At 44.7% G+C, this 23253-nt stretch overlaps 1 protein-coding gene, 1 long non-coding RNA gene and 1 other non-coding gene across 6 annotated transcripts; all 3 read right to left on the bottom strand.

The window, feature by feature from the left end:
- Positions 1-845: 845 nt before the first annotated feature.
- LOC149978111 (uncharacterized) lies at positions 846-3892 on the bottom strand. Its single transcript, XR_016486765.1, has 2 exons — positions 1596-3892; positions 846-1121 (listed from the first exon to the last, which is right to left on the bottom strand). It is a non-coding gene; the product is annotated as an uncharacterized LOC149978111 (long non-coding RNA).
- LOC118938978 (small Cajal body-specific RNA 14) lies at positions 3761-3890 on the bottom strand. The gene has a single exon (XR_005036372.1).
- A 57-nt stretch (positions 3893-3949) lies between the features above and the next one.
- On the bottom strand, positions 3950-22847 carry LOC110490287 (zinc finger protein AEBP2). Of its 4 annotated transcripts, none has more exons than XM_021563589.3 (8): positions 22187-22847; positions 19303-19519; positions 18682-18789; positions 16459-16645; positions 15842-15966; positions 10245-10312; positions 8242-8355; positions 3950-5747 (listed from the first exon to the last, which is right to left on the bottom strand). In XM_021563589.3, the coding sequence occupies exons 1-8, from the start codon at positions 22693-22695 to the stop codon at positions 5735-5737; spliced, it is 1341 nt and encodes a 446-aa protein (XP_021419264.2). In that variant the 5' UTR covers positions 22696-22847; the 3' UTR covers positions 3950-5734. The 4 variants fall into 4 exon arrangements, with proteins under 4 accessions (XP_021419264.2, XP_021419263.2, XP_090056528.1 ...); XM_021563588.3 differs by having other exon boundaries at positions 15842-15984; positions 22187-22840; XM_090200402.1 differs by having other exon boundaries at positions 15842-15984; positions 20430-22768.
- Positions 22848-23253: the final 406 nt, after the last annotated feature.

Below are 23253 nucleotides of genomic sequence, written 5' to 3' on the forward strand. Positions count from 1 at the left end.
GGCATTTGCCAGAGAACACCAAGATTGGCAAATTCGCCACTGGCGCCCTGTGCTCTTCACAGATGAAAGCAGGTTCACACTGAGCACATGTGACAGAGTCTGCAGATGCCGTGGAGAACGTTCTGCTGCCTGCAACATCCTCTAGCATGACCGGTTTGGCGTTGGGTCAGTCATGTGTGGGGTGGCATTTCTTTGGGGGGCCACACAGCCCTCCATATGCTCGCCAGAGGTAGCCTGACTGCCATTAGGTACCGAGATGAGATCCTCAGACCCCTTGTGAGACCATATGCTGGTGCGGTTTGCCCTGGGTTCCTCCTAATGCAAGACAATGCTAGACCTCATGTGGCTGGAGTGTGTCAGCAGTTTCTGCAAGAGGAAGGCATTGATGCTATGGACTGGCCCGCCCGTTCCCCAGACCTGAATCCAATTGAGCACATCTGGGACATCATGTCTCGCTCCATCCACCAACGCCACGTTGCACCACAGACTGTCCAGGAGTTGGCGGATGCTTTAGTCCAGGTCTGGGAGGAGATCCCTCAGGAGACCATCCGCCACCTCATCAGGAGCATGCCCAGGCGTTGTAGCGAGGTCATACAGGCACGTGGAGGCCACACACACTACTGAGCCTCATTTTGACTTGTTTTAAGGACACTACATCAAAGTTGGATCAGCCTGTAGTGTGGTTTTCCACTTTAATTTTGAGTGTGACTCCAAATCCAGACCTCCATGGGTTGATACATTTCATTTCCATGGATCATTTTTGTGTGATTTTGTTGTCAGCACATTCAACTATGTAAAGAAAAAAGTATTTCATAAGAATATTTCATTCATTCAGATCTAGGATGTTATTTTAGTGTTCCCTTTATTTTTTTGAGCAGTGTATTTACACATATACACACTGAGTGTACAAAACATTAAGAACACCTTCCTAATATTGAGTTGCACCTCCACTCCCTTGTGTGCTCAGAACAGCCTCAATGTGTCAGGGCATGGACTCCACAAGGTGTTTCAAGTGTTCCGCAGGGATTCTGGCCCCATGTTGACTCCAATGCTTTCCACAGTTGTGTCAAGTTGGCTGGATGTCCATTGGGTGGTGGACCATTCTTGATGCCCACGGGAAACTGTTGAATGTGAAAAAAACAACAGCGTTGCAGTTCTTGACACAAACCGGTGCATCTGGCACCCAGTTCAAAAGCATTGAAGTCTTTTGTATTGCCCATTCACAAACACAATCCATGTCTCAAGGCTTAAAAATCCTTCTTCAACCTGTCTCCTCCCTTTCATCTGCACTGGTTTGAGTGGATTTAACAAGTGACATCAATAAGGGATCATAGCCTTCACCTGGGCAGTCTATGTCATGGAAAGAGCAGGTGTTCCTAATGTTTTGTCTATCAAATCCTGTCCAAACTAGCATTAATCCATATTTCCAACTCCACGCAATGGTGGAACTGGCTATGTTTGTTGTACATGCATATTATTACAGTAAAAGAAAAGCACTACATGGGAGTATAAGAGGCATTGGCAAATTCCCAAGACAGAAAAACATACTAATTTGCTATATGTTTATTATGAGTCAAGTGATGAGAGAAACTCACATCCCCAGTATAGAGCCACCTCTGGGAATTGTGGGAAATCCATGATGTCATTCAAGACCACCATTTTCTCCCAGAAGACCACGTTCTTCATTGTTGGAGGACAGCTAGCTATAATCTGAGCCCCCCTGGAAAGATGCAGTTATAAAACATTTGTTCAAGCTATAAGTGAAACCCCGTGGTGTTGTTTCCCATGTTAACCGTGCCACAAACATTCTCTCTGTTTATTTGGAGTGGTAAACAGCTATAGATCCACTTTCTCAAAGTTGGTTTTAAAGTATGGGAGAGTTAAACAGTCCGCCTTCCATAGGGGAATAGTTTAAAATCAGATTCTCTTAAAAGGGAAAACGTTTTTATGAGATTTCTTTTAACACAATCGCTAAACGACACAATGTTCTTGGACTGTATTGCGTTAAGATGGCCAAATCCAAATTAGCAGCCTATCCAAATCATGATTTATGAGCATCTGGCTAATCAGATCCAATCTGCTTGATAAAAGACATAGCTTGTGAATCTTATGTATAAAAAAAATACCCCTAATGATCAAATCCCGAAGATAATGAATTTGTGTGTTTGCGTGTGTGTGCGTGCAAAATGAGTGTGTATGCATGTATGCGAGTGCGTGAGAAAAAAGTTACAGGCCTTACAACACGCAATGTGTGACACGCATGACAGCGCCATGGGAGAATCCCTCAGGCTGAGGTCAAACGCAGACCACAGAAACAGGACTTCTCTCATTAGTGGTTTATCCTACACACATAGCATTAGCAGTTAGCCTACACGTCAGATAGCTGCGAAGAAAGATGTTCAATGAGTGTTGATGAAATTAGTCCGATTATGATCATGGCGATGAATACAGTGACACCCACACAGAATGGGTCACGTGTGTTTGGCCCACTTTGCCTTACAAGAGGCTGTCACAATGTGCTGGCGTCTGCGTTAGCCTAGATCCTCTACCGTGACCACTGTCCCTCACCCGAAACCACTCTGGATTATGCGGCTCCTGCTTTTTCTCCCAATAACTATTCTAGAATTGCAGGCTACTGCAAACCAAAGCTGACCTTATCACCACAGCCATAGTTACGGAATAATGAAATGACTAGGATCTTTCTAGGGAGAGAAAAAACTGTTACAGACTAACTACCCTGAATGCTTTCTGCCAGCCTTCATATTTTGAAACCATTTGGAATGGAGGCCCGAGAAAAAGAACCCAGAAGTGATTTTAGGGTTCTAAGTTATTGCCTTTGTTCTCGATATAAGACCTAAATTCTTGATCTCGACAATACTAGTCATAGCCAAAAATCTGGAATGGCTAGGGATCTTTTAAAAAAATAACTTTTTCTTCCTTCCCAACTTGCACCCGGCAAATCAAAATTGTTGGATAACTAGCAAGTAATATACTGGTTCATAAAGAAGTGATTAATCCCAACATTCTCAGTAGGAATCTGGCACTTTGGCGGAAGCGTAACCTGTTTTCAAATGTGCTTTCTAGATCTATGGATTTCAGTCACCACCAGACGACATTGATCATGTAACACTAACAAACCTAACGTCAGATCTCGTCAATTGGCGAGAAATGTTTGATAGATTAGCGCTAACCTACAGGCTTCATGATGTTATTGTAGGGCACAGAGTGGATTCAGAGTGGACTGACATTGCTAATATAGTTTTTGATCAATGTTGTTGTTCCTTACCTCAATATCCCAGAGGTGGTGTCAGCGGTCATTGATCACTTTAATTATCAGTTGCACTTGTCCAAGATGTAAATAACATGCTCTAATCCGACTTTCAATGCAGTCAGTTCATTATGGACAGTCATGTGAGTTGGACATACATCCCTGTCTAAATGAACTGCATTCAATAAAACCTGTTTTTGACAGCACTGTATACACACACACATGATGCTGAAGGATGACTTATTGGGTGGGTCGTAGGTCCGTCCGCAGCATGCTCACAAATCTGCTCAGCAAATCAGTCCCAGATGCCCCTACCGCTGCCTGCTGCCCCTGCATTCCTCCCAAACAAGCCTGTTACACAGCCTCCCAAAACACCACAACAGCCCTGCTCTGGATCAACAGACGGAACCAGCTAAAGAACAACCCCACAACAGCACTCACAAACTAGGCCAGAGAGACAGCGAATCATGCTCTACCAACCAAGCCATAGAATGTGTATGGAACCATCGCACAGGGAGCCCAATAACTTGCTAGGTCCTGTCGGTGAGCACCAGTATCACTGTCTGTGGCGTCATGGTCAACAGTACACTGCTCAGTACTGCAATTTTAACAGAACAACCACACTCTCTACAGACATCCCACCCATGCCAAATGTCAGAGGCAATTATAAGAGATGACAGGTTTAATTAAACATTTTATTCAAAAAAAAAACCTGTGATGCCATGTTATAATGGACCTCTACACACACGACTTCGGTAGCTATTCAGACAGACCGTAAAGAACAGTCCTACTGTATAGTTCAACATGATCATCTCCATTCCCTGCGGACACTAACATGCAGAGGTCAGTTAGCCAGACTGACAGAGGACTGGAGAGAGAGAGGGGTTAATAATACTGTTATTACTTGCCTATTGCCAGCAGCACAAAGATAACGTACAGAAACACACACACAGGCCTTACAACTTCCTCATCATCATCTTAACTATCAGAAGATTTGACAGTACAATTCACCTAGCTAGTGTCAGACAGAAACCGGGTGCACTTAACAGCCTATTTTCCTAACTATTTTCCTATTGCATTATGTACAATTATTACAGTTTAAAACCTTTTAATTTTTTAAATTTTTTTTTTTAATGGAGCAGAAATAATAAAACATCTACAGTACAATTTCCAGGTATAAAAATATATTACCAATCTCCAGGAGTATTTACAAAGACACGTTTCTCTACAAAATGCAACTAGGTCTCTACAACATCAAGTAACTGTGCTGTTAAGCTCGCAGTCTAGTTGCATTAACTAAAACACCCCCAAAATAGCTCAAATGTTCAGCACCTAGTATATAAAACATTTGGCCTACACTACATGACCAAAAGTATGTGGACACCTGCTCGTAGAACATCTCATTCCAAAATCATGGGCATTAATATGGAGTTCGTCCCCCCCTTTTCTGCTATAACAGCCTCCACTCTTCTGGGAAGGCTTTTCACTCGACGTTGGAACATTGCTGCAGGGACTTGTTTCCATTCAGCCACAAGAGCATTAGTGAGGTCGGGCACTGATGTGGGGTGATTAGGCCTGGCTCACAGTCTGCGTTCCAATTAATCCCAAAGGTTCAATGGAGTGGAGGTCAGGGCTCTGTGCAGGCCAGTCAAGTTCTTCCACACCGATCTTGACAAACCATTTCTGTATGGACCTTGCTTTGTGCAGGGGGGCATTGTCATGCTGAAACAGGAAAGGGCCTGCCACAAAATTGGAAGCACAGTATCGTCTGGAATGTCATATGCTGTAGCGTTAAGATTCCCCTTCACAGGAACTAAGGGGCCTAGCCCGAACCATTATTCCTCATCCACCAAACTTTACAGTTGGCGCACCTTATTCGGGCAGGTAGCGTTCTCCTGGCATCCGCCAAACCCATATTCGTCCGTCGGACTGCCAGATGGTGAAGTGTGATTCATCACTCCAGAGAACACGTTTCCACTGCTCCAGAGTCCAACGGCGGCAAGATTTACACCACTCCAGCCGACGCTTGGCATTGTGCATGGTGATCTTAGGCTTGTGTGTGGCTGCTCGGCCATGGAAACCCACTTCATTCTACTGCCAATGTTTGTCTACGGAGATCGCATGGCTGTGTGCTCAATTTAACACACCTGGCAGCAACGGGTGTGGCTGAAATAGCCAAATTCACTTATTTGAAGAGGTGTCAGCATACTACTGTGTATAGAGTGTATTTTCAGAAACCATTGAAAACAAATACTAAATTCACTTCATCATTTGGAGGAATTTGACATTGAAAAGAAAGTGAAAAGAGTAGAAAGTTAAAGAAAAAAGGGGGGGAAATAAAAGAGGTATTGAAATCTCTGGTCTTCTCCACTCCTGCCCAGACAGGATATGACATGGGGACTTCCTGTGCCAGGTGACATCGTCAGGCTCCTGCTCGAGTCCCTTTTGATTGGTCCTCCTTAGTCTCTAGAAGAACATCCTGTAACGACAGCGGCACTTTACATTCGTTTCCACTTATGCATATTGTGTACGCATGACATCACTCTTAACGCGGTCCACCTCCCTCCACAGTCATTCATGTACTGTAAGCATTCCTCTACATGTTCAGAATGTTATACATTCTACCGGGGTTTTTACAGAACTATGAGAGGATACCAACCATTACATTTTCATACAGGAGGAATCAAGGCCCAGGGAACCACTTTTGTGAAGAAAAATATTTATCAGGGGAGTGATGGGGAGGGTTGCATTATAGTGGCCAGAAGGGTCAACAGCAGGGGATGACACCCAAGATGCAAGACGGCATTGAGGGAGGTGGGTCAAGAAAGGGGTGGAATGCTTTGTCTACAGCGTAGTATTTTCTTCTGGCTGACAACAGTGACGGGTGCCACCTGGTGGGGAAATAAATAGCAGTCACATCATTCCTGAATCTTGAAAGCTGTGCTTCTCAGATTACTCCTGGCACACAAATCATAATGACAACACACCATAACCTGACCCTACTGAATGTCAGGCATGTCAGGATTCTTTCTCTCACTATCCCATACGAGACAGAGAGGAGGAGGAGAGTGGAGGAATGTGTGTTTGAAAACAACAGGCCAAGGAGCCAGTGAGTGCTTCAGGGGTTAGGTTAGGGGTCACCCAGGAAAATACTACTCGAGTAAAGGTATTTGGTTTTAAATTAACTTAAGCATCAAAAGTAAAGGTATAAATCACTTGTAATTCCTCATATTAGACCAACCAGACGGCACGATTTTCTAGTTGTTTTTAGTTTACGGATGGTCAGGGGCACACTTTCAAATGAAGCATTTGTGGATGACCTGGATGTTCTCGTTAAGTGTGTGAATTAGACCTTTTTCCTTTCCTGTTATGCATAAAAAGTTTAAAAAGTACTTTTGGGTGTCATGGAAAATGTATTGAGTAAAAAGTACATTATCTTCTTTATGAATGTAGTGAAGTAAAAGTAGACAAAAATATAAATAGTAAAGTACAGCTAGCCCAAGAAACAACTTTAGTCATTTAAAAGTATTTCTTACTTAAGTACTTTACACCACTGAAGGCTGAAGGGGGGGGGTTCTTCAGGGAACCATACCTTCTTCACTTTGCTTATAAAGCATTTACATCACTGAGGGGGGGGGGGGCTCTTCAGGGAACCATACCTTCTTCACTTTGCCTATAAAGCATTTACATCGCTGAAGGGGGGGGGGGGGGGGCTCTTCAGGGAACCATACCTTCTTCACTTTGCTTATAAAGCATTTACATCACTGAGGGGGGGGGCTCTTCAGGGAACCATACCTTCTTCACTTTGCCTATAAAGCATTTACATCACTGAAGGGGGGTGGGGGGGGCTCTTCAGGGAACCATACCTTCTTCACTTTGCCTATAAAGCATTTACATCACTGAAGGGGGGGGGGGGGGGGGGGCTCTTCAGGGAACCATACCTTCTTCACTTTGCCTATAAAGCATTTACATCACTGAAGGGGGGGGGGGGGGGGCTCTTCAGGGAACCATACCTTCTTCACTTTGCCTATAAAGCATTTACATCACTGAAGGGGGGGGGGGGGGTGGCTCTTCAGGGAACCATACCTTCTTCACTTTGCCTATAAAGCATTTACACCACTGAAGGGGGGGGGGGGGCTCTTCAGGGAACCATACCTTCTTCACTTTGCCTATAAAGCATTTACATCACTGAAGGGGGGGAGGGGGGGGGTGGCTCTTCAGGGAACCATACCTTCTTCACTTTGCCTATAAAGCATTTACATCACTGAAGGGGGGGGGGGGGCTCTTCAGGGAACCATACCTTCTTCACTTTGCCTATAAAGCATTTACATCACTGAAGGGGGGGGGGGGGGGGGGGGGCTCTTCAGGGAACCATACCTTCTTCACTTTGCCTATAAAGCATTTACATCACTGAAGGGGGGGGGGGGGGCTCTTCAGGGAACCATACCTTCTTCACTTTGCCTATAAAGCATTTACATCACTGAAGGGGGGGGGGGGGCTCTTCAGGGAACCATACCTTCTTCACTTTGCCTATAAAGCATTTACATCACTGCTTGTAAGAATAAAAGAGAGGAAAGACTAGGTACAACAAACTCAAAGCAGCCGGCATTCACATGCAAGGCCGACGTGAGGTTCAGGATCACCTCTCTCCATGGGCATTGGGTGTTCATATTTAGCTCTGTGCTGCACGGCCATCCATTACAAGAAGCCTGTAACCATCATTAATTAGCTGGGTAAACACAGAGTAGCACAGGCCCTCGGGGATCACTGGGCCAGTACGGAGTCTAGGAAAACACACTGGCCGTGGTAGGTATGCTCACATTGTTGTTGTTGTGAGTCAACCATTGTATGAGTTATGTGCACGTCCACAGGCACACACACACTATTTGGAGAGTAAATGATTAGCCCTAATGGTCTATGCCTCAAGATTTGGCAACCCCCCCCCTCCAGTGCATGCACACACACACACACACCTGTATATGTTGGGGTCCAGCAGTACGTGTGTCTCCTGGGGCAGCTGGGAGAGGTGGACCACCTTGGTCTTCTGCTGTGGCCGGTCACTCTCATTCACCCACACATCAGGTAGTCTGGAGAGGGGGATAGAGATTGAGAGCAAGCGAGAGGGAAGGAGGAGAGAGAGAATGTGAGTGCACAAGGGAAGAAGGAGGAGAGAAGGAGGAGAAAAGAGTGAGGGAGAGAGAGAGGGGGAAGAGGTGACAGACAGTACAAATCTTGTAGTTGGCACCGTGGCCTCTCTGAGCTGGTGTCTGACTGGCATCTAACAGACATGGGTTAAGAGGAGATTGCAGTGGTACAAATGCATGCTTCCTAAAGTGCTTGTCTAACTAAAGAGTGTATTTAGGTGTTATCTGTGGGAAACATTGGGAGAGGATCAATGCCAGTACTGGGCTCCTCTCTACTCCTGCTACAGTCGTCACTGTGTGCGTCACCAGGAAAGCATCCCAATGAACAAACAGAGAGAGAGAGAAAGAGAGAGAGAGAGGATGTGGGGGAGATGTGAATAAGCGGTGCCTGGTTCATCGTTAGCAGACTGCTTGGCTATAGATCATAGATTCAGAGAGGGGCAGATGAAAGCCCTAGGGGGAGGAAAGGAGAAGGAAAGGAAGAAAGTGGATAGTGGATGAAAGGAGAAGAGAGAGGTATTAAAGAAATGGAGAGGCGAGAGGGGACCATACCCTTGCAGAGGGATGAACCCAAGTGGACAGAGCCAAAACAAAAACGGCAGAAAAGCACCCAATAACATGCTAGGAGACAGAGAGGAAGGCCTCAGCTGTGTCACTGTACACATAGGATGCTGCTGCAGCGCCGTAGCTGAGTGCTAGAAGTGACTACAATAACATCTGGTAGACATTCTCCATGGTAGTGTGGGTGACAGTTGCCTTTACAGCAACATGGTCCTTAGAGAGACATATCCAACTCTTAAACAAAACACTCTCACAGCTTCTGAAACGAGTGCCGCAATACGCCTCTTGCTCCTCCTCCTCCTCCCTTCTTCATCCAAACCCCAAAACAACAAAAATTCCAAAAGAGAGAGGTTTATTTTGGACATGTACCATGAAAGCGAGCGTCGTTTTGGCTTATAGCCCGTTTCCTGACCCAGAAAGTTGCTTCTGTCGGAGATGAGCTCTCTGCGAGAGGGGTTTTAGACAGAGCAGAGCCGACAGCCTGTTCCTCCAGCTGAGAAACTAATGGCTAGAGAGGAGGGCTGCACAGGGCTTTGTCTCAGTCTGAAGTGACTTCCTCTCCTTCTCTCCTCTGGCTGAGAGACTAATGGCCTGAGGAGGAGTAGGGCTACACAGGGCTGCAGCTCAATAGTCTGAAGAGGCTCTCTCTCCTCGTCTACTCCCCTTCAATAATTTTCCTGATAATATAGTACGCCAACTACATAGCTAACTTACAATAATTCAGTCTGAAATGCACACAGCTGGTTCTGATAGCTGTAATGATTGTCAAGGGAGCTCTTGGTCATTAATTCTCTCCTAAACTGGGCCACTGATCAAAATTAACCTATGGGACTACACCAAAGGAAAAGAGAAAGAGTTCGGGAGGGATGAAAGGGTGGACAGAGATCACAGAGTAGCTCCCACGACACGAGTGAACTCATCCAGATCACTGACCCTTCTGGATGGAGACGCTAACCTGGGTATCCTCCTGTGTGTGTGTGTGTGGTGCGATGGTAAGGTCACAGGTGATTGCCAGCCTCCTGCCCACAGCCACAGGACAAATTGACTAACCACCACTAAACGCCTGCTGACATTTACAGAGCAGGGGAGGAGAAGGATAGGAAGAGAGGAGGGGGAGGATAGCCCTCTGCTTGCCAGTAGTACAGGAGAGAAAAGGGTGCAAGGGGAGAGAAGAGGACTGTGGCCTTGTGTCTGCCAACAGGAGAGAGCTGAAGAGCAGGATGTTGGGAGGAGAGGTAGAGGGGAGGGTGGAGAAAAAGAGGGCAACTCACATGTCCTCGGGAGCCCAGTGGAGGAGGACTTTAACCTTTCCAGAATCTTCCTTCCTCCTCGCTATTACCTAGAGATAGAAGAAGAAGAGAGGTAAGACACCACCCAATAACAGAGACATTGGAAAAACAACACATTGTTGTTGAGGTCATACTGGAGAGATATTTGGAGAGACACACCCACCCACACACACACACCATCCCTAACCAAAGGCCTGATGCTGATGGCAAGTCAGTAAAAGGAATCAGACACCTGGCTCCAGTCTAATTAAGCCAGACTCAATCCTGTCCTCCCTCCCACTCCGCAGACTAACACTGTTACTTCACTGGCCTGAAGACGCCAGTCCAGCCACTAAACATATACACACACCCTGTGTGTGGTAGGAACAATACAGCTCCCTGACTGACGTTAGTGCATTCCACAGTGAGTGAGTGAGTGTGACCCTGGACCAAGGTGAAGACTAGGAATGCTCTTTATCTTTAGAAACACACAGATGGATGTGTGCATACACGTACACACACACAATGTAAGTCACAGTGTGAAAAGACATTACACTAGACTCTCTCCCATGGTTTTATTTGCTTTTTGCTTTGGCTTAGAGAAGGCCTGCTGGGTTTGCCTGGCTACCCAAAGTACTTGCTTCAGCCAAATGCTACGCCACGCCCACGGACGTTCATTTCTTCTCCGCAATGAGTCTGGATCCGAGTACCTCCCCGACGATGTCTAGAACACAAACACATTCTAACCATTCTGATTGGTCCCAGAAACTGATGGGTGGGGCCAGAGCCAGAACACACATGGATAAAGCTGATAAAGATGTAAAGACCCAACCGTTGATGACTTTGTTTTGTACAACACCCATCATTTTTGCCATCCCCACAATGATGGCAGTCTCCGACTTAAGTACGAAGTGAACAGAGCAGCGGAATAATTCAGTCGGAGTCGTCAGGCAACTGCTGGGTTCCTACGATGTCTGTCTCTCTTGATTTCTCTGTGAAAATACTGGTAGAAGTTCTCCAACTGCATGTGTAGGGGAGAGATGGTGGGAGTGAGGGAGGACAGAGGCTGGAAGGGGGTGAAGAGGTCTGTTTTCTAAGCGGCTCCAACAACAGGCCTGGCTGGGTCTGGACTCTGGCATGTACGTCAGAGCAGTGTGTTTCATGGGAGGGTTGCTGGCAGTTCCCTTTATTAGCAGTTTAATTAAAAAAAGGGGCACAGGAGTCAGTGTTATTCCCTGGCTGGGCCCTTCATTTTCAGCAGGCCTCAACACTGCACACATGAACTCATGTGAGTTTAAACCGTCAATTTTGGAAAACAAGTTGTGTGATTGTGATGCTTTAAAAATGTGTTTTTTTTTTTTTTTTTTAAATCAGCATTTAATATCAGCAGGCTTTTCACTTGAAATAAATACAAGTTTTAATTGACCCTGGTCAGCCAGTCGACTGCCTGGCCCTCTCCCAGCCTCTAGCTGGCTCAATGGAAGTTGTGAATCTTTGTTTTCATTTCAACAACTTTCTACTTGTGATGTGCTAGACGCCTTGAGCAAGTTTGCTTCATCCAAAAGATCCAGTCTTGCTGCAGCTTTCTGCTCCTCTGATTGCAGAATCTTTAACACATGTTTACCAGAAGTGTTTTTGGTGCCATCCCCAGGGTCTGGAAAGTGGCCCACATACTCCCCCTTCAAAAGGTGGTGTCTGTCGGGTCACCTAAGTAATTCTGAGCCCTATGTCCAAACTTTTGCCGAGCAAAAATGATAGAACCCTTGGTAAATACTCAGATCCTTTTTAACTATGAAATGTATTGTAATTATACAATTGGTGAGTCTGACGGTGTCTGTTCCACAAGTTACCACCGGCTAAAGCTATGATGTTGAAATGCTAATTTTCTCTGTTCTGTCTCACTGTCCAATCAGCCCAGCCGGAAGTAAAAAAAGATATTTAAAAAAAAAAGCAGAGTTAAAAAAAAAAGATATATAATAATAATAATAATTCACAAAAGTAGCGCACTGGGCCTTTACTAGTATTAGTATCAGGACAATATCTTGTGGAAGGATGAAATAGTATGAATAAATGAATCAAAATAACGCTCATGAAAATATGTCAATCATTTGAATATGTTGGTAACCCGTTGTATAAAAGATATAACGCCCACGAAGCTGGTGTCTGGAGGATACATTTGCACGGTTTGCAGGCCCTCGACCAGGACTCGGTCCTAACACCCGTGCCAATATATCCTCCAAACACCGGCTTCTCTGACATTATCACTTAAATGGAAACTAGTCAGGTTTCAGACCAGGTGATAGAAGTAGCAGAGATGGTTCTTCGGTTTTAAATGATGTTCTTAAATTGTTTGGATAACAAGTAACGCTGCCCGGCCCTTTTTGTTGACCTGTCTAAAGCCTTCGACAGTGGTTCACCCATGACTTATTCAGAGGTTTCATCAATTGGCCTGGACCAGGCTGCGTTTAGCTGGTTTGAAAATGATTTAAAGACGCACCATGCAGAAACCACCCTGCCATTTCCTGTTTGCTAAAATTCGAAGTTCGCCAAATTTCATTTGCTTTATTAGCAGAATAATTAAAAGGGGCATGGGAGTGAAGTGTAGAGAATCATTGTACCATCTAAACCACTGAAATATATTTTCCAGAAACCAAAAACATTGGATTTTCAGTTGTTTGAAGCAATTGTACAAAACCTAAAGAAAGACGCAAAATTGAAACTTAAGAACGGAAAGCATAGAAATAAAGCACATATACACCTCTTCTTCTCACATATACTTGCTTTCAATGAGAATGACAGCTCTATAACTCACATTTCTATGTGAATTTGGTTGGGTCACCCAAAAAGTTACAGATTGGCTGCTTTAACAAAAAGACAGAACACAGTGTGTATTTACTGATGGTGTTAAATCGGGTTGTCTTGACATAAAGGGTGTCCTACAGGGATCAATTCGTGTTCCGGTTAAAAATAAAAAAAATAATGAAAACATTCACCTGTATGCAGGTGACACTGTGGTGTATGCTATTGACCCCGCATCTGACCAGGCCCAGTCAGTCTCAATCTTTCGCTATTGCCCTCCAAGAAGGCCTTTGCTGAACTGACATTGGTACTTAGTGCAGGTAAAACCAAGAACATGTTATTTTCCAAATCACATAAGAATCTGATGATTTATGCAGAAGTACTCCTTAGGGGTGTAATGGTACACGTAGTCGTACCGAAACGTTCGGTTCAGGGACCTCGAGTCGGTCGCACTGAACCCGAATGAATACATAAAAACAAATATTACAAAATGAAAATACTACGTCTTTTAGGTAATGCATACGCTGCATAGTAGTAGGCCCATGCAGTAAATCTGAACTAAAACAAACATGTAAGGCTATTCCGTTAAAACTAGCGCCTACGCGGACATCGGAATCAAAATTACCTTAACTGCCGCATTTCACATTTTGTGAGGCGCAGCCAAGGACGAGTTCTGTACGATGGGGAGGTCGATAAACCCGAATTGGGAGGATCATCAACAGACCCGAGAGGGAGGATCATCAACAATCGTTTAAATCTCCAGTTTGTGGACATTCAGGCTTCCCCAGCAGACTACAACTGATATGGGCAGAAAGTTGTGGACAAAACGTTAACAGTATGTGGCCACGCTCAACAAGAATATCCTATGCAGCTGCCAACACCTCAAATGTGTTGACACATTGACATCACCTGAGTACACCGGAGCAAGATGGAAACGCAAAGAAACACCACGTCGTCTCACCTCAGCATTCAAGCATTCCTTGGCAGCTGACTCTGACCGGGCCAAATACATTACAAGAGCAATAGGTAGGCTGTGTTTTATTATTTGCTTTATAACCAGACATACCCAATCACGGTGATTGAGAATAGGGGGGTTATAGCGCCTTACGAACTTCCTCTTGCGCCAATTTACGCAAACAGGTTGTACCCGCTCTATATGAGCAAGCCAAAGATGAGGTTTAGAATGAATTGGCCAACGCACCCCTGTGTTGCGGTTACGTAACAGTGACAGACATCACATTACCCTGGAATAGGAGATGTGCCGTGCTACAGACATGCCCCTTTATGAGCATCCCAACTGCACATCTGGCACTGAAGGAGACAGTGTCATGGCGTGTTCGTAACCAAGTGGGAATTTACCACATACGACTGGGGAAAACCCACTTGAATGGCCCTCCAACTGGTACTTACTTACTTGTGGGAAACTTGTCAATGATCTGAAGCACACACTTCCCCCACATGATTACCTCGGGTGTCGCCTACAAAGGAAATGGCCTCGAGCAGCATTTGGCAGTTAAATGCAGCAAAACATTAATAAAAAAGCTATCTATTGTGGGTAAAACATGTTTACAAGCATGATGGCTGTACTTTTAGTTTATGGTTGACGCAGCTTGTTGGCAATTAGCTACTGGCGTTTCTCAACGAGTTCAAATCACATGAACGCATCCAACTGGTATTTATGACTTCACAACTCCCAGAAGGTGACAAATGCAGCATCAGGAGTGGAAACATGAGAGGACCAACATGACAATCCTGTCACAACAGAATGACAGGAATATTGTGAATGGAACTTCACCGAAACTTAACCGCGATCCCCCCAATACATATCAAACCGGGGGTTTGATGAACAGTTACACCCCTAGTACTTTGGATTGTGCCCTCGTTGATCGTGTCCCCTCTTAGAAATATCTGGGCATCTGGATGAACGAAAAGCATGTTGATGAATAAGTTACGAAATGAATCAGTCAAATAGGCTTCCAATATAGGGACAGATGCTGTCTTTTGTTAAATAGCAGAAAACAAAATCTTCCAGTCAACATTCATTCCGGGTTATTGACTATGGGGATTTGTCTATATGAATGCAGCTGCCACTGTACTGAAGCCGTTGGGCACAGTTTATCACAGTGCATTATTACGGGCGATAGGTTCCGTACACATCATTGCATTTTGTATCAGAAAGTAGGCTGGCCCAACGCGAAGTCTCGTAGATCGAGGCATTGTGCTCTTTTTTGTCTATAAACTGCCATCATACCTTACCTCATTGTTAAACTTCAGACGTAGAAGTTACCAGACCCGGACTCAGGGATGGCTAACCCTGGAGAGCCCTTCAATCTCCACTGAATTAGGTCAATCTGATTTGAGTTTTTCTCCAAAAGTCCTTAAAGTTAGAGTTGGTGCCTCTAGAGCAATTCAGGCAGATGTTAGAGGGCTTTTTACTGAAGAATGTGTTTGTTGCATACGGTTGTGTTTACTTTTCACATATTGTGTAATTGATGTGTGTATAGAAAGACATGTATAATAGTGCAATGGTCGTGTATTGATGTGTTCATGCAGGCCTCATCTGCATAAAGAGAACGTGGTCTCAGCATGACTCCCAGCTTAAATAAAAGTAAAAAAAAAAAGAAAAATACTAATAAACTCTGTACAGCCGAGACCGTTATTCTGTAGGTCTGCTGTGCCCTCTGCTGTCTGAACAGTGAAGTACAGTGTGTGTGTGCAGGACCCTGCATGGTCTGCCTCCGCTGGATCCCTGACCATGCTGTGGTAGACGACGGTGATGGTGTGTGTGTGCTACTACTAACCGTGCTGTGAAACACCACACTGTGTCCGTTGCCCAGGCTCTCTATATGTGTAGCCAGGTTGAGGCAGATGGCCCGGTGTCTGATAGCATCCATGGTCTGGGCATCAAAGAAGTCGTGAGGTCGTGCTGGAGGGACAGAACACACTGGGGTGAGAGAGGGGGAGCGTTAAACTGAGGTTCATAGGTCGGGAGGTCAGAGGGGATTAGCCAATCAGATGGATCTGACCCTCGTAGATATTCATCATCAAAACGTTTCCCACCACCCGATTGGTTAAGACGCTTGGTTTGAATGCCAGGCAACCTGATCAGTCAGTACACGATTGGTTTATTGATTGATTGTATGATTGAGTGTGTGCCCGTGCATATCTGTGTGTGTATACACATGCTTGCATTTGTGGGTGCTTGTATTGCCATCCTTATGGGTACCAGAAATGCCCAAAAGTCCCAGAGGACAAAGGCTATTTTAGGCTTAGGTTTACAGTTAAAATTAGGGCAACAATTAGGGAAAATAGGATTTTTAATGGAAATCAATTTTAGGTCCCCACAAGGATAATAAAACATGCTGTGTGTGTATTGCGTGTGTTTATATGTGCGTGTGTGTGTTTCTCGGATACGTACGTAAAGACCGCCTGCGTTTGTTCTTGAGTTTCCGCCTCTTGTTAAGCCCCGCCTTCGAAGGTGAATCCTCCTTCATCTTGCCCTGATTGGCCAGCTTGTTGGAGTTCTGGGAGCTGAAGTGGGTGGGTACGTGGCGCGCTAGCCCCCCCTGGGAGGCAAACGTGGCATTGCAGCCCCCCACCACACACTGACAAAGATGGAGACGACACCGGTGAGAACACGGACTAGTAGATTTAACAGTAGATCGCTTATTCAACAGCACTTAGATAGAGAAGAACACTATTGGTCGTTCTATTTGAAATCTAGCTGATTTCTATATCAATAATAGCTCAAAGGGTTTAATGCAGGGGAAAATGTAGGTCTGGGTATAGATGGCACAGTTCAATGGAACCATTCAATATAATATCATGCATTAGCTTCACACAGGATAGTGTGTGACAAGTGTATTGTGTTGGAGATCATTAGAATCATTCTAAGACTAGAATAATCTATAGCACCTGACATGTACATACAGAAGGTATGAAAGTATTCACACCCCTCGACTTTAGCCACAATTTGTTGTGCTACAACCCGATTTTCAAATGTCCAAGTGGAATTATGTTTTGACAAATGTTCACTAATTAATTAAAACTGAAAGCAGAAATGTGTTGCGTCAATAAGTATTCAACCCCTTTGTTATGGCAAACCTAAATAAGTTCAGGAGTAAAAATGTGCATCATGTCACATCATAAGTTGCATGGACTTAAGTGTTAACATGATTTTTGAATGACTACCTCATCTCTGTACCCCACCCATACAATTATATGTAAGGTCCCTCAGTTGAGCAGTGAATTTCAAACAGATTAAACCACAAAGACCAGGGAGGTTTTTCCAATGCTTCGCAAAGATGGGCACCTATTGGTAGATGGGTAAAAATCCCTTTGAACATTGTGAAGTTATTAACACACAGCCACTACAAAGATACAGGCGTCCTTGCTAACTCAGTTGCCAGAGAGGAAGGAAACCGTTCAGGGATTTCACCATGAGGCCAATGGTGACTAAAACAGGTAGAGTGTTTAATGGCTGTGATAGGAGAAAACTGAGGATTGATCAACAAAACTGTAGTTGCTCCACAATACTAACCTAATTGACAGACTGAAATTAAGGAAGCCTGTACAGAATATTCCAAAACATGCATCCTGTTTGCAATGTTCCTAGGCCGTCATTGAAAATAAGAATTTGTTCTTAACTGACTTGCCTAGTTAAATAAAGGTTAAAAAAAATAAGGCACTAAAGTAAAACTGCAAAAAATGTGGCAAAGAAATTAACTTTATGTCTTGAATACAAAGCTTTATGTTTAGGGCAAATCCAACAACACATTACCGAGTACCACTTCACATTTTCAAGCATGGTGGTGGCTGCATCATGTTATGGGTATGCTCGTCATTAACAAGGACTTTTCTTTAGGATAAAAATAAACGGAACAGAGCTAAGCACAGGTCAAATCCTAGAGAAAAACCTGGTTCAGTCTGCTTTCCAGCAGACACTGGAGACAAACTCACCTTTCAGCAGGACAGTAACCTAAAACACAAGGTCAAATATACACAGGAGTTGCTTACCAAGACGACATTGAATAATGTTCCGGAATGTTCCGGAGTGGCCTGGTTACAGTTTTGACATAAATTGGCTTGAAAATCTAATACGAGACTTGAAAATGGCTGTCAAGCAATGAGCAACAACTTGACAGAGCTTGAAGAATATAAAAATAATGTGCAAATATGGTACAATCCAGGTGTGCAAAGCTCTTAAGAGACATACCCACAGCTGTAATCGCTGCCAACGGTGATTCTAACATCTATTAACTCAGGGGTGTGAATACTTCTGTAAATTAGATATTTATTTTTGCTCATTTATTGAAAATGAAATACAGAAATAAAAACATGTTTTTATTTATTTTTGCTCATTTATTGAAAATGAAATACAGAAATAAAAACATGTTTTCACTTTGTCATTATGAGGTAGTGTGTAGATGGGCGAGGGAAAAACAATTGAATCCATTTTGAATTCAGGCTGTAACGCAACAAAATGTGGAATAAGCCAAGGGGTATCAATACCATGAAGGCACTGTATATGATATGAGGATGTGGTTTGCAGAGTCAGTGCTTTGATGTTGTGTGTGTGTGACAGCGAAGGGAGAGCGAGCGAGCGAACAGGAAAATGGAAGAAAGGAAGGCGTTTTCTCACCTTGAATGGTTTGTCTCCGCTGTGTGAGACCATGTGTCTCTGGAGCCAGCTCTGACTGGTCGACGGGGTGTTGTACACCTTGCAGCCTTTCCACAGGCACACAAAAACCTGCCGAGAGGACAGCAACACTGTTAAACACACGTCTCTTCCCAGGTCACTCACAACCTAGCTCTTATGAGTTACCCAAGATGCAATGTAAGAAAATAAATGTCCTACTATCCTAGAGAATTGTAGTTGGCAGATGGACATTTCATATATAAATTCAATGACGGACCATTTTTAACTGAAGCACCTAGAAACTCAAGCCCCCATAAACTGACCCCCGCCCCCTCTCTGAACCTACAGTTCCAAGAGAGATAAAACATCAAGCGGTCTTTGAGCAGCAGTACTTCTCATCTGGAGTTAGTTTAACACAGGATGTTTGGATTATCTTCAAGATGGAGAAGAGGGGGATTGATATTTTGAAGACAGGGTTGTGGTGGTGGAGAAGAGGAGAAGACGAGTTGGAGGCGTAAAACTCGAAGGTGAAGGAGGAAGGGGATAGAAGATGGTGAGCAGGCAGGCAGGACAGAGAATATGATATAGGAAGTGAAGGATAGAGAGAAAAAAAAAAAAACATACCCCTCCCCGTTGTCCGTCCACGTGCACGCCCCTGATGTGCTCAGCCAGGTCTGGGCTGGTGGTAAAGAGGAGCTGGCACTGGTCCCAGCAGCAGGTGTATGCCACGCTCTTACCCACCGACGGGGTGGCGGTGCCCGGGCCGTGCCCATTCATCATGGCAGGTGTGGAGCGCCCGCTGGACGCTGTGCTCTCCATGTCCATCAGAGTACTGCTGATACTGAGAGAGAGGGAGGGAGGGAGATGGGGTCAGCACAGAGATCTGTTGTACTACATAACAAATCAAATGTTATTAGTCACATCTTACCTTGAAATGCTTACTTACAAGCCCTTAACCAACAATGCAGTTAAGAAAATAGAGTTAAGAAAATATTTACTAAATAAACTAGAGTAAAAAAACAAGAGTAACAAAATAACAATAACGAGGCTAACGGTACCGAGTCAATGTGCAGGAGTACAAGTTAGTCGAGGCAATTGAGGTAATATGTGCACGTAGGTAGGGGTAAAGTGACTATGCATAGATAAACAGTGAGTAGCAGCAGCGTAAAAAAGGGGGAGGGGTCAATACAGCCATTTAATTAGCTGTTCAGCAGCCTTATGGCTTGGGAGGTTAGATGCTGTTAAGCAGCATTTTGGACCTAGACTTCGCGGTCTGGTACCACTTGTTGTGTCGTAGCAGAGAGAATAGTCTGACTAGGGTGGCTGAAGTCTTTGGAAATTTTTAGGGCCTTCCTCTGACACCACCTGGTTGGTATAGAGGTCCTGGGTGGCAGGAATCTTGGCCCCCGTGTGGTACTGGGCCGTACACACTACCCTCTGTCGCGCCTTGCGGTCGGTTCTAGTCATGGGTTTGGACAGCCTCAGTCACTAAATCTTGGTGATTTAGTGTGTTTGTAGCATGTGCAGACACTGCTCGTCAACAGACTTCTCTGGGGCATATGAGGTTTAGTAGGCCTGGTCTACAAGGAGGGATGCGAGGGTGTCATGGTGGATTTTAATCTCAGGCCACTACAGACATAGAAGTATATCCCTTCGTCCTCACACACAAAGCCTCTCAGAGTGCACTAGTGACTCAGTAATGCTACCATGTTGCACTGAATGAAGAGAAAGTGACACACACACACACACACCTCATAAGGCTGCCTGCCTCCAGCTGCTCCCCTGCTCTGTTCCTGAGGTCCTCAGTGCCAGCAGGGGAACAAAAGTTACATTGAGACCATGCAGCTGCCCAAACAGTAGAGCTCTCTCCTCCATTCACTCCCTCTTTTCTTACTACAGGCCTTTCTGCCCCGGCTAGACAAAGCAACACACCAGGACGGGAGAGGGGGGGAAAGGGGGTGGGGTGGGGAATCCCCTCTCCTTCAGATACAACAGGAGCTGAAATGTAGTAACACAGGGTCTTAGGCCTTTGTGCTAACTGGGTTTCTTTTGTTAGCTACCCGCTACAGGTCATCTTATGGCTACAGACTGAGACAATCTACTGGGATCCAGAAAGGGAATCATCCCACTATTTTAGCAGCAAAAGGAGAAGGGTGGATATCGAGGTGTGTGAAATGGTTGAGTTCTCTGCTTCCGTCTGAATAAGAAATGTATGTGTATATTGTTATTTTCTGTTGGCTAGTCTAGTGATATTCAGGCATCGTGTACAGTATATGTGTATGTATTAGTATATGGCCGATAGGACCCTATATCCACACTGGACTTTTGCATACAGGCTTTTGCATATGTGTCTGTGTGTTGACTTCTATTGTTACATGCACATAAAGAGTCACACAGGCGTAACCGGAATTCTGCACAGTGTTAGGTGAATCAGATCGGCCAAACTCACTGCTTTGGCAGGGCCGCAGCAACCCCGAGTAAATTATCCTAAGTTGCACTGTAAGAGAGTTGAGCAACGAGTTGCATACATCATTACTCATTTCTAACACCTTTGATCTGATTCACTCTCTCGTTCTGCACTAGTTTATGATCCAGTGGAAGTTCCATCTTGGCCATTTCACATAATGGCATGGGGAATTCTGGGTACACATCTAAATATCTCAGAAAGACTTGTGTGTGTGATTCCCTCATGTGCATGTGGGTGAGAATCTCTGTGTGTGTGTGTGTGTGTGTATAGGACTCATCTCAACATAGACGTCCTGTAACTACAGTGACCCAGCCACAAGGCCAAACCAACTAGAAGGCGATGAGGAGTTGTGTTGACCACACTGACACGTCCGTAAGTGTGTGTGTGTGTAGATATGCTAGTGTGTGATTATAATTTTCTTTGTCTCAGTGCTCCACTTGTGAAATTACTCATGGGACTTTCACCAAACTGTTTTCAAGGATACATGCCAACTTGGACGATCTTACTCACTGAATTGGTTCATAAGATAAAATCAAGTCTGAAATGTTCATATTGCTGTTGTCTCTCTTTTTAAAACGTGGTTTTATAGTAGCTACGTTATTACACAATGAGCATCGTGGTGGCCAAGTGGCAATGCAGGCCATACATGGACATTATGTCCAGATGCGGGTGTACGTGCAGCGTGGAACCATTCCGTTGAAACCTAAAGGCAAACCTAGGCCTATTCAACTATCGGTTAAAACTATGCATGTACCCAAATGTTGTCAACTGTCCATAACGCATCGTTGCGCATTGGGTGGGGATGCATTGTAGCAAAACAAACCCGACTGTTACGCTAAACTGTTGTTTGGCAAAAGACAAAGTACGGAGATATCACACAACACTGTATAATTGCAAGGATAGTGAATGCAACTCGTGACAATGTAGTTTGATCACAAACGTCAACACCTTATCGAGATTGAATCATTGTTGGTGTGGGCTGGTAACATTGTTGCGCTGCTTTGTATTCAACATTTGACTGGGTATTAGTAATGCACAGACCTGTCTTCCGAATCCATTCGACTGAGAGGTTCTCCATCCGAGGAGGATATCTCGACACTGGCCCGTCTTTTGATACCGTGGTCGGTTTTCTCCGTGGATTCCTCGCTTTTGGTCTTGTCGGAGCTAGGAAGCGAGGACACGCTCTCCTCTCTTTGTTCTTGATTCAGCTCCACGGTGCTCTCCCCGGTTTCGGTGCTACTCGCAGGGATTCCCTCCACGGGACTTTTAACCGGTTCAGACAGTTCACAGGCCGGTTCGTCTTCTTTGTTGCCGTTTTCCGTGGGTAAAACCGATTCTTTGGCGACTTCTGGTGCGACTGAAAGCTTCTCCTCTTTGCTGTCTCCGTTGCTCACGTCCATTTCTGTTTCGTCCTCGTTGTCACCCGGTTCCTGTTTCGAGTCTGCAGGGCCCTGCTTATTATTCCTGTTCTCTCCCTTGGCCAATGTTCCATTTTGCTCGTTTGCCGGTGTGGAGTCTTGTTCGGTACGGTTGGTTGTAACTGCAGCCATGTTCACAGCTCTTAGTAAGCTATTTTCTGTTGTAGGCTACTACCCCCCCAAAAGTTGGTTCTTTCTCCCAATCGCATGCGCTGCTTCACCATAAGCGTTCAAAAGGGACGCGAGGGGAGGAGGCATAACCATGACGTAGTCCCCCGCATTGTGGACCGTTCCACGTGTTCCAGAGAACTATTGTTATATTTGTTTTATATTTACAAAAAAATTGTTCCATAAAACAGAACATTGACATAATTTAAAGTGAAATGTTAGGGCCAATCACCCACATTTCAGTCAGAAATCTAGACAATTCTTACGGTGTTCCACTCTTAGCGGGCCTAGCATATGTGTAATTATGTTTTTGTATAACGCCTAGATTCAAGACTTGGTGCTTTTCAGCTAAAATTATTATGTAGAATTCTTGCCACCAACAAAATGTTGAATATTTGGGGCATAAAACCATCGAAGCTCTGCAGATTTTGTTGTGCGGATACAGAATCAATGTACCATTTATTTTGGTATTGCCCTCAGGTAGCCTGTTTCTGGTCTCAGGTTCAGGAATGGCTGAAAATG

Source organism: Oncorhynchus mykiss, chromosome 15 (assembly GCF_057628025.1).
Source record: "Oncorhynchus mykiss isolate SJ-2025 chromosome 15, ASM5762802v1, whole genome shotgun sequence".
Lineage (NCBI taxonomy): Eukaryota > Metazoa > Chordata > Actinopteri > Salmoniformes > Salmonidae > Oncorhynchus > Oncorhynchus mykiss.